At 32.5% G+C, this 15,809-nt stretch overlaps 1 protein-coding gene across 1 annotated transcript; it reads right to left on the bottom strand.

Moving 5' to 3' along the window:
• Positions 1 to 7,407: 7,407 nt before the first annotated feature.
• Positions 7,408 to 13,199, bottom strand: LOC132751578 (receptor-type tyrosine-protein phosphatase C-like). The gene is made up of 7 exons (XM_060741759.1): positions 13,076 to 13,199; positions 12,781 to 12,857; positions 11,901 to 12,035; positions 11,188 to 11,316; positions 10,401 to 10,558; positions 9,457 to 9,592; positions 7,408 to 9,123 (listed from the first exon to the last, which is right to left on the bottom strand). The coding sequence occupies exons 3-7, from the start codon at positions 11,961 to 11,963 to the stop codon at positions 9,046 to 9,048; spliced, it is 564 nt and encodes a 187-aa protein (XP_060597742.1). The 5' UTR covers positions 11,964 to 12,035; positions 12,781 to 12,857; positions 13,076 to 13,199; the 3' UTR covers positions 7,408 to 9,045.
• Between the last annotated feature and the right edge of the window lie 2,610 nt (positions 13,200 to 15,809).

Below are 15,809 nucleotides of genomic sequence, written 5' to 3'. Positions count from 1 at the left end.
ATAAGTTTAAACAAAGGTATGATCATGACATATTTCCCCAAAAGAGATAAAATTTTCACACTTTATCAGACAGAGATGCATCAATGACTGATTGATTCGTTGATCTCGTATTGTTATATATATATTTCACAAGGAAAAGTTATGGAAATTAATATTACATTAAAACTACTATTTATTTTCGACTAACTATCAATGAAACTTTAATTTAAAACAAATCAAATTATCATTCTAACACTATCGGAATGTTTTCTATATAAACAAAGGAGGCCCGAAGCGTGCATTATTCTACATTCTAACACTATAGACAAAGAAGGAAAAAAAACCGGTGTTAAACTGCCAATAAACACTGGTTAGGGACTACTTGTATTTGCGGCTGTTATGTTTTCACCATCGATTATATATAGTTTACAAGGCCTTTTAAAGCAACAATAACAAGCATTTTTTTATTTATATTTTCAGTTCTTATAATGTTTTCTTTTCATACAATACCGAAATAATATCTCACATACACTAACGCCACGCCACATATTTGATTCATATCAGTTAATAAAATATTTTGACAGAACGGCGCCAATCCGTAAGCAGCGTAATGACGTCATCCTAAGTAAACAACTAATTCATAAACAAGCTGACGTTATTTCATACATACAAGAAAGATAAATGGGGCACTGATGTAAACATAATACGACGTAAATTTTTATTGTTGAAAACTTGATAAAATAATGTTTTTTTCTTATTATTTCTTTTGTTTAATAATTTCTATATCTTCGCAACAGTAGGGTGCGAAATTCGAACAGCGTTATACGAAAATCGACACCGGAAGTTATTTCCGATTGAAAAAATAACATTAGCGATCTTGCTTATTTTATCGTGTTAGAATCGAAATAACATCGGCATGAGAGGTGTATGTCGGCTATTTAACACCGGTTTTGTCGTTTTTTGTGCGAAAAAAAAACCACTCAGGCCTACGGCTTTCATGGTCAATTCCTACGCATCAAAACTCCAAACCGGTGTTAAATAGCCGATATACACCTCTCAGGCCGATGTTATTTCTTAAACAATGCACTCGCCGTTCTTATTTTCTCCCTGTGTATTTTAACATTGAGGGCGCTTTTTTGTTTGAAAAATATGATAAATAAAAACAATTTTTGTCGAATTTGTTGTAATAACTATCTAGAATGAAAGAAAATTGTCTTACTAAGAAAAAGAATCCGAATACCAATATATTTAATTCAGTCGTTAACGCTGCACAGACGTTTCAAGTTTTGTTTACGTGGCGTCACAATGTAGCGTTAAACAGCACGTGCAAAACAATCAAATCGTATTACGGTGGCACAAAGGTGACATGTGTGTGTTTTTAATTTATCTCGTGCGCACGAAATACTATGTCGTGGCCACGAGATACAAAGTCGTGGTCACGAGATAGCTTAGTCGTGGAAACGAGATACCATGTCGTTGCCACGAGTTACTAAGTCACGGGAACTTCATGTTAAAGCCTTGTCTGATTCATAATTTAGAATGGATAAGCCATGGTTTAGATAACCAAGAAAGATCATTGCAACTGATTAGAAGATGACATCTTATAATTCGAGGTCATTGGGTCAAAAATTAGGGTCACAGTGACGCTAAATGTAAGATTATTGACCAGTCAATAAGTTGTATAAATGGCACTTTTACAGGCTGGTGAAGTAGGGGCATCCTTGTACTATAGCACATGTCTAGGGAAATTCATATAAATAGTGCAATCTGATTGGTTATTTATCTCGTGGCCACGACTGAGTAACTCGTGGCCACGCCATAGTATCTCATGGCCACGACTTAGCTATCTCAAGGCCATGACTTAGTAACTCGTGACAACGAAATAGTATCTCGTGGCCTCGACTTCGCTATCAATTGGCCAAGACTTAGTAACTCGTGGCCACGACAAAGTATCTCGTGGCCAAGACTTAGCTATCTCGTGGCCACGACTTAGTAACTCGTGGCCACGCCATAGTATCTCATGGCCACGACTTAGTTATCTCGAGGCCACGACTTAGTAACTCGTGACCACGAAATAGTATCTCGTGGCCTCGACTTCGCTATCAATTGGCCACGACTTAGTAACTCGTGGCCACGACAAAGTATCTCTTGGCCACGACTTAGATATCTCGTGGCCACGACTTAGTAACTCGTGGTCACGACTTATCTATCTCGTGGCCACGACTTAGTAGCTGGTGGCCGCGACATAGTATCTCGAGCGCACGAGATAAATAAAAACACACACATGTCACCTTTGTGCCACCGTAGAAAATATATCTGAAAAGTATGGTAAAAAATATGAACGAAAGGGTACATTCAACTTTGGTTTTAATTTTACTATTGTTAAAAGTTTTTTCTTGTCAAGTCATACGCTAGAATTAAGGTTACTTATGTAATAGTAAATGCTACTTTTAGTCAGAATTTGATCTGTATTAGTATTAAGTCGTATCAAAATCTCTACCAGATGTTGATATGAAAATTTGAAAGTGGTAAGGTAGCAGCTTAACTGTCAATGTTACTCATTCCTATGCAAATTGGAAATCTCTCAGTAAAATTCATTTGTCGCTATATAGTCTTATCAATAGTTTTTACTTCTTTGAAAAATATTTAACCTCAGTGTGTAAGTAACCTGGTGAGTTTTTTTTAATTGTTTTTTTTTAGTTTCTTTTTCTAGCAAATATCTACAACGTTTCAAAACTTATATGCCTATTATCTTTTAAAGCCCGCTGATGTCAATTGAATAAAGGCATAGAATGGCAATCATGCAAGTTAATTGTATTTGGTGAATAACAAAACACCTAAAAGGTGTGGTAAACGGAAACTACGCGTCGCTGACGGTAAATACTGAAAATGAGCGGATGAATACGTTTATTTACGATGATGTAGTGGGCGGAAAAATGGGCGGAGCTTATTTTATCTCCTTGAAAAACGTGTTAAGCTGGATCATGCAGATCCGAATGATGATTGTTTGACAATGAAAAGCTAAGAAAATAACTTCTGTTTTGTAGGCGTATACACGAACAATGAGTATTCTGCATGCTATGATGAACACTGGGTATTGCTACTATCAGAAAAAAACAGTTAATATTTTGTCGTTTAACAAAATGTATTTTGTTTAAATACATGTTTACAATATTAAATCGGCAATCTCAATCCCAGAATACAACATTGGAGTTTACATACAAAGAAATACAAATGTATTTTGTCTGTAAACAAACTGTTCAAGTCAGATCAACAAGGCTAGATTTTTGTCAACGAATAGCCTCCATATTCCAAAACATACAAACCTCAAGTGTTTGCCCATAACATTTCCATATTTTGCATAATCGTTACAAATTTGTTCTTTACCAATAGCTCCCATATCCTATTTACTTGAAAGATGAACACAATCTTTGAGTTTTTGTTTTTTTAACAAGAAATGGTTTTAGTGTGGAGTCCATTTGATTATCTTTACAGAGAAGCTTATTCTAAAATAAATAGTGATGACTCTTATAATTTTAAGGACGCTCTGACAACAACAAATAAGTTGTGCATCTGCTCCCATAAAATAATAGTTTAATCCTTTTATAATCAATAATGGTTGCAAAAATTAATGTCTTAAATATACAATAAAACTTGATAGTTTACTAATTGTTTTATCAGTAACGCAGTACCGTATATACACCAGTGTAGTTATCAACAGTGGCGACATGGCCGAGTGGTTAACGCGTCGGACTAGTAATTTAATGATCGCTAGCCGCATAGGTTCAAACCCCGACAGGAGCAAGTCGTTGTTTCCTTGAGCACGAAACTTTACACTCATTGCTCGGTACTGGTTGGTTCCAGGAACGGATTCGAAAGTGTGTCTATAAGCTTAAAGCTTCCTACACAATCGAACTAAAATAAATTCTGTATAAACCAACAGTGTGTTTGATACGTGACATAAGCGGCAATATCTTTATTTTGGTGCTACATGTGTTTACTTTCTGTTAGGAATATTTTCACAAATAAAACATGGAATTGATGTAGAAATAAATAAACATTAATGATATCGTAACAAATTAATTCAAAAATGAATTCTAATACGACTTGAGGTAGTTCAAAATCCTGACAGAAAAGGTACTAATTAGGTGAGATTTGGCCCAGATACAAAATAACATACATATCACGTCGCGCAGTACAATTAGTTGGACATAAACTTTAGCTGACTTGCGTCAGCCATCTTTTGATAATGCCATCACATCGGTTTGGTGAAACAGCCTTTCATTTCTTCAACCATTATCGACATTATGATAATATCAGAATTTCCTTGATTAACATCAAGTTACTTTGATTTGAAATTATTTCTTTAATCTTTCCCATGTTTTCCCTCCATTTTATGTCTTCTTCTAAAATTAACTTAGCAATTAATATAAAATATTTAGTCGAATGAACTATTTGTTGTATCGCCAAAACCTGTAACGACATCTGGTTAGAAGTGGATATTTCATATACTGAAGAGAGTAAATACGAGTAGGTGCAACACGGTAGGTAAACGGAACAAAATATATTATACTTACTCAAAATGAAAGAAATAAATTTGCGCGTACGACTTTTAACTCTATTTACAAAAAATACAAAGAATATCGCCAAGGGTTAACCTGAGATTTCGCAGTAGGTGAGAAATAAACGACGAACGACAGACACAATGCCATTAGAAAAGCTCACTTGAGAACATTGTGGTAAAAGTAACGAGGACAACATCATGTCATTATAGTATAAATTAAATACATATAAGAATAACAAAAGAAGTGAAATTGTATGCAACCTTACGGTTGAAAAAAGGATAAATAAGATCAACAAGGAAAGGCGGCGTTCAATGAACGCAACCCCCACACGATCCTAGAAAAGACTTTTAAAGTATGAAATTTATGTTGCTATTATATGTTTAACATACCAAATTTAAACTCCTCTTCATTGTTCCGAATAAAGGAATAAAGCCATTTATCCTGAAAACATCTCCACAAGAAATAAATTAAATGTTCAATGCAAACATAAGACTTGTTTCAATCTAACTGATCGAAAAATATATTTTTCAAAGAAGGAAGTTTGAAGATCTGTTCAAGTGTGGGGGTTATATGTGCAAAAAGAGGTACAAGAAACCCTACCATAATATCTTATTGTTTAATCTTAATTGTTTGGGCGATAATATTTCGTATTATGTTTCATACTCTGAATAAAATTGGCAGCTGTTTTACTCGACAAACAAATGCTTAATTAAAAAAAAACTTTTTTAAAGTGTATAAAATCCTATTTAAGTTTTGAAAAGGAATTCTTATATTTGTATATCTCATTAAAAGGGACTGGCGCATGCATGAAATAACTGTTGAACGATTAAAACCCTATTTATAATAGCAAACATACTATTTTTTTCCGGAAAAGTGTATTCTGTTTACATGTGATATTCATGCATTTCAAATAACAGAGACAATATATGCTACAATAAGTATGATGATCGAAACAATATAAATTTACTGTTACAAAATATACAAAAATATTAAGAAGATATGGCTTTATACCCCTTTTAAACTTAAGGTATACATAGTGGTATTAAAGATTATTAATGTCACATGTGTACCTTAAAATCAATCTTCAATAACTTCAATGATTTAAACATTTATTCAGATCAGATATTGTTTTTTATAAATATATATGCTTTTAATATCTCTATGAACGTTACAATACATAGTCTTGGCTTGTTTTGATTCATTGCCTACTTTTTGAATTCAGTAAGTAAGTCCGATAAAGACATATTCATCACTAAAACCAAGTTTGTCAGACATAATGTCATTAAATTGCAAATATTTATATACGTGTATGAGATATAAAAATATGTATGAGATATAAAACATATGTACTATAAAGAAACATGTATGTGTTATAAGAAAAAAAAACATGTTTATGATAAAAATAAATGAATCCGATATTAAATACATGTGTAAGCGATATAAAAAAACCCTACATATATTAAAACATTAACATTAAACATTAAAACATAAATACAATAACGAAACAACATGTAAGCTACATTAGAAACACATACATGCGATATAGATACATGTTTTTCTGTATAACTACATGTTTGCGATAACAATACACGTTTGTGTTGCGATTTAATTACATGTTTGCAATATAGATACGTGGGAAACAAATATATGTAAACGATAACAATAGATGTATAAAATGCTATAAGGTTAATATACATTGTTGAGAACAAAGCTGAATTAAACATTGGACAAGTTGTCGAACCTTTATTGGATGTTTTTTTGAAGGGGTAGGGGTACGTCGCACCAACACAGTATAGGTCATATGACAAATTTCCAGCTTTACTGACAGAGGAGGACGTCATATGCCCATATATTCATTTTTTATTCAAAAGCGGGTAACTGAATAGAACCATCCACGTAGCGTTAGCTAGCTGAATAGCTTTATCACACAAACGAATCCAATGACGCTTGCACCGCTCGAACCTACAGCGAGTGGTTTGAAGTGATCGAACAACGGAACAGGTACTAGACTGTATTCAAATCCAAAAGAATCAATATGGTACTAAACAATGCAGATGTTTTGGCATTAAGACATTTATCAGTAAATTAATCAGAAAAAATTAAATATAATAAATATTTGATATGCATTTTTTTGCATTCTGAAGATAAACACAATGCTAAATTGATTATATTATGTATTAGTTATATATTTTTATTTACTCTGAAAATGAAAACGAGGCAATATGGAGAGCAATACACATTTCATATGATTTCTTGAACTCCGGAAATGAAACGAGGCTAAATAGGCAGGATTTTGTCCAATAATGATATCTCTTCGAACATAATGTAGCGCAAACGCTGAAAATTCATTGGTTGCATTTTATAAGATGTGAAATAACATTCGATATCAATACGTTTATGCTGTATAATAACATGCATGTTTTCCATCTCCATCCCAAGGCGTACACGTCGCAGATATGGCACACGGCAGGAAAAGGTCAAGTCACCTCAAGTACCAGAGACGCTTGGTTTACATGTCGTGAACAACTCGGGATGGTGGCGCTAACAAGAGACGTTTTTTGGTTCTGCCGTCAAGAAACTTGAAGCCTTTGAAGTATTGCCGTAACTCCAACCCGACCAACGAACGGAAGATCAGCATGTTCACACGTCCCGATGTGACTTCTTGAGTGAAATGGCATGGATGCTGATAAATCTTGGTCCGGCGCCACGTAAAACAACAGCAAATAACATGCATTACTCCGACATCCCCTGGCGACGTGCCGCCATTTTGGGATGACCACTAACACGAAGGGAAGACCCCAAAAAAATGTTGCCTCCCCGGAAAGGTGGGTTTTTTTCTTTTTCCATCCCCTTTTTCACGATGCATCCCTGCTATGGGATGACTGTACACACAGTTTACAAGTACAAGTTGTCTACAATTTCGCAACGCAAAGAACATCTGTACATGCCAAAACAGAGATACAGTGCAAATGACCATATAAAGGCTTTTATGATAAATCACATGAATGTGACTTGCTCTCTCCGGGAATCGAACTTTGGCAGCCCGATTCACCTGTTCTACTTATTGAACTAACCATACGGCTAAAGACTACATAGATAAATAAACTGTATCCAATATATACATTTTCTGCACATGCTCTTTTTTCATTATAATCATTACTCTAATGTATTGCGAATTTTTAGACATGTAAACCTATATATAAACATACATATATATCAATATATAAATGTTATAATATTAGAGGAAAGTACTCAAGATGTCATGAATGATGTAAGAAACAATGTAACAAAAGATTTAAAAAATGAATAAAAGAAATATCTCTGTATCAGATGAAACATTTGTTATAATATCTCAATGTTTATAGTACATATATAATTTTCTTCTCAATTTTTAAATTGTAGTTATCTCCCCTTAATCGATAAACTATGATAATTTGATAGACCTTTCATAAAGAAAATATAGGATTACATAATCATGTCCTCTTTCCTTGAACAACTTACTCTCAGCTGATTGTTTTTGTTAATCCAAAAATGTAAATAAAGCTAAAACATATAGTGAAAAATACTACAACAGCAAAGTTACATATGTTAAAAATGATATTTTCATTGATACTGATTACTTATGATGTACCAATCTCTTGTATAGGTGTTAAGCCGTTAAAACAGTAATTTACTTTAAACCATTTAATATATGTTGACAAGAGCTTTCGTTGGTTTCAAGATCAAGAAAATCATAGTCGGAATCAATCTGTAGATATATAGTATACTTTACATCAATATATAGATATATCAGTATACTTCACATGAATATATAGATCTATCCGTATACTCCACGTCACGTTAATATATAGCTTTATCCGTATACACTACATCAATAAATAGCAATATCCGTATACTACAGATCAAAATATAAATATATCTGTAAACTCCTTGTCAATATGTAGATATATCCGTATACTCCACATTAATATATTGATATATCCGTATACTCCACATCAATATATAGAGATATCCGTATACTCCACATCAATATACAGCTATATCCGTATACTCCACATCAATATATAGATATATCCGTATACTCCACATCAATATATAGCTATATCCTTATACTCCACATCAATATATAGATATATCCGTATACTCCACATTGATATATGGATATATCCGTATACTTCACATAAATATATAGAGATACTGTGTACTCAACCGACGATGCCCGATGGAAACACAATAAAAGTTCTCATAGAGGATAACCGAGATGTAAACATTAAAAAAAATTAAGTAAAGATGTAAGCATTAAATGAAATAGTAATAAACAAAAGTAATATATAAAAACATGTAAGAATGAAGTAAACATGATTTAAAAAGTAAAATTGCTACAAATTGAGAGATCATGTAAACTAACAATTTTTGGTTTCCTTTTGCTAGTAGATTGCAAAACACGATGTTTACAAATATGTGTCAATTAACACATTGTAAACATTAAGTTGCAGTAATCTTAAGATGCAAAATTGGAGTACGTGTTGTAAATCTCCAGATACGCTGAAACACACTCGTAACAAAACTTCAATTGTTCCTGAAAATATACCATCATTCATTGTATATAAAGATATATTATAGTCTATTGAAGCCGAGAATTTGCAACTACCACCTTGTTTATAACGTATCATTAGTGAACGAAACAAAATGGAGGATATGGAACAAAATGGTGGATGAAAAAATGATTTGGAACAAAACGGTAGATTGATAACGAAACGATAGATGGATAATTGATTGGCAAAAAGAAACAAATGTCTTGGATTGAACATTGAAGAATGGAAAATATAGATGAATAACTTATCTAAAAATGCATTTTAATTTAACAATGATGCACTATGTCATGTTGTTAAAGACTTTTTCGTGTACTCACCATTGATGTAATTGATTGTGGTCGGTGTGTACGGATCTTCCTGACTACATTAACTACACTGACTTGTCGTTCAGCTTCAAGTTTCTCTAGAAGTTTGTAAACGACACAAAACAGACCACTTCTCTCAAAACCATTCCTTAAACAAATATTTTTTTTCCTTTATATCTTCTTTAAATAAAAAAGTCTAAGATGAGATATACGAAAAGACGAGATATACGGAGTATAGAGCCTCCTTAGATCTATATATATAGATCTACCTAAGACAGCTTCTATTTAGAGAATCATTTAGAACTACATTATTCCATATATCATATCAGTAATCTATCAATCGGAAATATATTTCGCTGTAAAATTATTGTTATCTTCGTCCATCAGCAGCATTATACTAGGTTTTGTCCAATTCAATCTCAGGTTTCTTACTATTAATTCAAGCAAATGATAAAATTACGAAACAAAAGAAACAATAAAGAACAGGAATCGATTGTAAAACACAGAGTTTGCAGAAAAAGTTTAATCTAAGTAAAGTTATTTTTCCATTAATTGCCAACCATGCCTTGAGGTTACAAAATTTTTATATGACATTTGTCTCGGATCTCAAAAGTTTCATTGATTTGTGTATATCCTTTGCTTGTTTCTGACAAATCAAATACCTGTGATACGAGTTTGAGATCAGGCAATTTTTACCTGGTCAGTGTTACTAAATTCTATGTCAGAAAATTAAGGTCATCTATGACAATGTTAGTCTCCAGTACATTATTTTCAAATAGTGTCACGAGACAAAAGGCACCAATGCTATCACTTAGATTCCATTACATTTTCTTTTTATACAACTAGAAAATATTCAAAAATATAGACATTATCTGTTGCTATATTGCTGACAAATTTTGAAGACGAAAGTGGATACTAAATCGGATATTATTACAAAGAATTTAACCATTTCTTACAAGCAATGTGCAATGATATTTGGATCATCTTCCGGGTCATTAGCAACATATTTTTCCACTTCTTTAACAAATTGTACAAAATCCATGGCGCTGTCGGGTACTTTCTTCGCTGTTTGCCAGTTTTTGTACTGGAAATGAAACACCGATTTCTTCTGGTCCTGTAGAGAGAAGACTAATTTGTAATAACAGTATGACTACAAAGATAAAATGAACAGATTTAATGTTAAACTATAAATTACTTATATTTTTGGCATGCCATATCACCCGGTATAAACGGTTTTCAGCGGTTATGCTTTTTTTGTTTACACGGTCATAGTGATAATAGTATATGTGGGTGTATATAGATATTATAAATCTCACGATTATCCAATAAAAGTAACGTTACAAACGTGCCGTATCATATCATAAACGGTATAAAGGGCATATTATGTCTCAAGAATCCACATTTGTTTTTAATTATTTAGAAATGTCAAACGTGTTTAATAATGTTTTAATAATGGATTATGTGTATTTTTGATGGTTTACAACTGAAATTAGAAGAGCTGAACGTGCAGGTATAATTCGTAAAGGGATGAAAATGTTATCAACGTAGTATTTTGACTTCCATACAAAAAAATGCTTCGCTTGAATTATACCAATTGCTAACAGAACTATCGATGTGAAAGTAGGGAGTTATGATCTTATTGTGTTCAACAGCAACTGTCTTAAATTGTAATTACTAAAAACTCAATTTTTACAATCGTTAAAAATAATCATAAACAGAAATGTTAATTTTCTTTTGTATTACCTTCGTATAATCTTTGACTGTCAGTTTCTTTAAGATATATTGTGACTTTGTTTCATATTTCGAGCTTGTTACAGAAAAATTTCCGAATGTAAAAGTCTCGTTATCAGCAGGAAGGTATTGTCCGACATCCTGAAAAAAATATAATGATTAACTTTACATATATGATGCATATAATATCTCATGGTAAAAATGTAAAGATTTGTCTGTTCAAATGGGTTACTCTGTTGTGAGTATACTTTACGTTCACGTTAATCTCCCGTTACTCTAATGAAGCAAAATCATCAATGAACACATGGGGCTTCTATACCTCACCTTAATTAATAAAACTTAAAACAATATTTTAGATTTTTTTTGTCATGAAAGCCCTAAACAATATGCTTTTATAAAACATTTTTTAATAATATTACGAACTACATTATTTTGCTTAAATTTTACTTTTAAATGGTAAGAAGAAACGTCAACATTTGAAGGCAATTTATCGCATTTCTAAAATAGTGATCTATGTCATGTACATGTATTTATTACACATTTACAGGAGATTTCCAATTATTATTTCCATTAGACGTAGACATTAAGTAAAGAATGTAATAAAATATTTATTGCTGTAATATTTTCTATTGTGATCACTCGAAGTTGAAGCTAGTTAAACATGTACATGAATGTACAAATTAGAATAAATTGACATGAAACTGATATACATCTGTAATACTGACTTTGCTAGGAGTATTCTGATCCTCAAGAGCGACAACACAACACGTGTGCTGCTGGAATATCATGCTGAGAAAGTCCTCGACAGTTTTAGGAAGTGGTGTTTGTGCAGCAATGAACAAATTCTTGATCCTGAAGCTCTGTAATCAACAGTAATTTATTGTACAACGATGAATGGTTTCCAAAAGTGTTTCTCATTTAGAAATAATCAAATTCCAAGATTTGAAGACAACGTATTCAATAATCGGATATCTTAAAAATCGATTTTAACGGATATCTGCCTGTACTCTACTTGTAATCGGTAAACAATCAGGGTTATGCTTCAACCTACAGTGTTCCGTTAGGGCAATCGACTATGAATGAAGTAATTTGAAACGTGAAAAGCCGAAAAGACAAGAAATTGAATCGCAAAAGAAGTTAAAACACGAAACGACAACGACGAAAACACGAAGAACGGTGAAGAAGGAGCGAAGACACAATGACGAAGGAGTGATAATTATAGACTTGAATTTGCCATTTCTTCGCATCGTCGTATTTTTGCGTTTCAGTTTCTTTATTCATAGGCGATAGTCCTAAGGGAATACCAATCAACTCCTGTATCATTTTATACAACATTTCATATGAAACATGTATATAGATATAGAACAGACCATACATTTGATTCATTATTACCCTTTATAACAGATAAACAGATTTGGCACTGGATTGATTAGATTTTATTATGAATAAATGTTAAACCGATTGTTTCATTTTACAGCCGGAAGAAAAAGAATAAGTAATCAATCAAACAACGTCAATGGTATTCATTTCATTGTCAGTTACTTCCCTTTAATTGTTATTTTATATTTTCTATCCGACATACGTCTTATTATTTTTTCAACTTACGTTTATAAAGACAGCGTTGATATAGTCATGCTTGCCTTCCGTTCTGCTAAGAAACAAACGCACTCTGCTGCTATCACCTTTATTTAAATAGAAACAAGTTACAAGTTAAGAAACAAAATATTTTATCTGGGCAAAATATAATTTTGTGTTTAACTGCATTATTTGCAAGATTCTTCCAAATTCTGTTTCATCTTTGTAATTCTCATAACATTACTACAGTTATCTGATAATAGCTCATATCAGCTATACAATTGAAGATATACTTGTTTATTGTATATGCTCAAATAAAACTTACATGGTACATTAGAATTTCGTCTATTTTTATCTTTATATCTTTTTCTGTTTTCTTCTCTAGAGTTTATTTCATCCTCCGTCTCAATGTCAACTTCTAGTGCCAATGTCTGTAAATAGTTACTTATAAATTAAAGTGTAAGAATTTAGATAAGTCAAACACACAAGCACCGTATCAAGAATAGATAAGTGCATAAACTTAAGGAAAGGGAAAATATCCGCAAGTGTATAAATACTGCTTATATAAAATTGCATATTGGCTTTTTGGTTTCATTCTTATTAAATATCTGCATTTTTTCCAATGCTTTTGAGTTTATTTCTCTGATTGTTGGCAATTATCTTTGCAGCTTTTTGCAACTCAATGCCATGTAAATCATATATTTTTCAGTTTTTAAAGGAAAAATGCATAAATTCGGGGTTGTTTGAAAGAGGTTGGTAAACATAGAACAAGAAAATTATTAATATCTGTTCCGTCAGTTTAATTCCTCCTATATGTAATTCAATCTAACCATGTAAAGATTGGCAGATATTTTTTATGAAATGAATACAAATGTGGTATAGATAATGTAATGTTTAAAGTAATCAAAAATTGAACAACATTTAAGATGTTGTAAGATTTTTTATATACCAGGAATTAAATAAATAACCGTTAACTAACCCTTGTTATTTTTCTGAATGTATTGCTCTGCCTTCAATACCATGATTCTCTGTATTTCTTTAGCTGTCCAAATGTCCTCACATCCGAATGAGAGTGAATGGAACGAGAGCCCTTGTGTAGAAACTTGCGTATAGCTGCTCCTACAAATACATAATTTTAAAGACATTTATTGATTTGTTAGAAACACTTCAAACAGAAAAAGACTACAACTTAGTTACGTTTATATTAGTAAATTTGGAATGCAGTTATGTGAATATGACGCAAATTTTGTGACACCGACACTATTCAACACATGACTGAAATAAGCAACACGTATACTAAATGGACCAATCTTAATTATAATTTTAAATGATCAAACACGCATCACATATATTTAAAGGAAAGAGGTTTACTTTCAAAATCATTCGTGACTACCGTATTGAAGGCGACATCTACGTTTCGTTTTCCGAAACATTTGCCTATCAACCTATATCTCTCAAAGCAAATGTGATTCAGACGCTTTTAATGAAGTAATAGGTCGTGATATGACGTAACAGGTCCTGCTCCCAATTTGAATTTAAAAAAAAATTTGGGGTTTTTGTCATTTTTAAAATGTTATAACTGAATTTTCTTTGGTTTTAGGGTTTCACTTTTCGTTTTAAAATTTGGGTAACAAAAATTCGGCAAAAAGTAATTGGGGTTTTTTCCCAAAATTGTATCAATTTAAAGAGATTTCTGTTGAAAATATGCCAAGTTAAATCGTATGCACATACATGCGAAGTGCGTTAACTGAATAATCAAATAGTCTCGTGATTCGTTGCAGATAGCCTTGTGTTTCGATATTCTTTCTATTACTAATACCCCGGTACAAATAAATGTTACCATTAAAGCTTCACATTGCTTTATCGTTAATAATAGTTAGGTCAATCTATATATCGCTATATCTATTTAAGGGACTCCACAGAGGCTTTTTGATAAAAAAAATGCATCAATTGATGTACGTCTTTACCAATAACTTGTGGTCATTTGCTCACTCCGTTTTTCTAGAGTGATTATTCTAATTGTGGAAAATGATCCAAGATTGAAAAATGTTATAGTCGATCTATATAAGTAAGACAAAAATATATTTTAAGGCTTTTGGAGCTCGATGACGTTCCTTTAAGTTAACTTACAGCGGTTTGAACCATGTTGACTCTTTGTTGTCTCATTCTGTTTACACAATCGAATATATCTACATAACCTTTCTCCTTTCCTTCCTGTGTCAGAATGTCAAGACCGATATATGTTCCGGTTCTCCCTACTCCAGCACTTGAAATATAAGAAACAAATAGATTTTACAATCCGATTAACATCAACACATACATAACGCTATGCATAAGGATGTAACACCCATAGGTAGTCACCTTCTCGTGGTCTTTCAAACAACCGACCATTGGCGATCTTTCATTATTTTGAAAGCAATGGAAACCAATATCGACATTCGAAAACAATCTTGTCAATTAAAATATGACTCTATGTTTTCAAGTTAAATTATTAAAAAATACTTCAAACATTTTCTTTTCTAACAATTATCAACAATTGTTTAACTTCCACGGATAACGATATTTTGATACTTCTTCTTATGTCTATCTGTAAAAACTGGTTTGGTCGCATGTCCAAAATAGCTTTCTCCGGAAATTCGGATTATAATTAATGCGAAACATATACTCTGGTCATTAGATCTACATGGTTTGAACTTTAGTCAGTTTGATAGATAATAGTTGTTAAAACACATGTCACGGTTCAGACATGCTCACTTGTCTATGAGAGAATATGTTTAAGTGTCAGTAGAGCCTCGTTACAGTATTCCGAGAGTCCAAGGTTCAAATCTCTGTCAAGCCTCACTTTTTTTTCAACCTGTGAAATTTTTGGTGCACAACGGAGGAACATGACTGCATATAACGCAAAGTTTAATCAGCGTTGCTTTGTAACCCTGAGAAATGTGAGGACGAAATTCAATGTATCAGGGAAGTATGGCACAGTTCAGAACTATTCACTATTTCGGGGAGAATATGTGAAAGCGGCCGGATAGCTCAATCGGTACATCCGCGGTACCGTATTT

Source organism: Ruditapes philippinarum, unplaced genomic scaffold (genome assembly GCF_026571515.1).
Source record: "Ruditapes philippinarum isolate M1 unplaced genomic scaffold, ASM2657151v2 ctg12235_1_1_1_1, whole genome shotgun sequence".
Taxonomy (NCBI): Eukaryota; Metazoa; Mollusca; class Bivalvia; order Venerida; family Veneridae; genus Ruditapes; species Ruditapes philippinarum.
This window is presented reverse-complemented; position numbering and strand designations above follow the sequence as displayed.

Excerpts from the sequence above, each read along its gene's own strand:
- LOC132751578 (XM_060741759.1), bottom strand. The coding sequence starts at position 11,963 with ATGATATTCCAGCAGCACACGTGTTGTGTTGTCGCTCTTGAGGATCAG. Across the intron at positions 10,559-11,187 it reads CAGTCAAAGATTATACGAAG|GACCAGAAGAAATCGGTGTT; the intron begins GTAATACAAAAG and ends TTCTCTCTACAG. Across the intron at positions 9,593-10,400 it reads AATATCATTGCACATTGCTT|GAATGGTTTTGAGAGAAGTG; the intron begins GTAAGAAATGGT and ends TATTTGTTTAAG.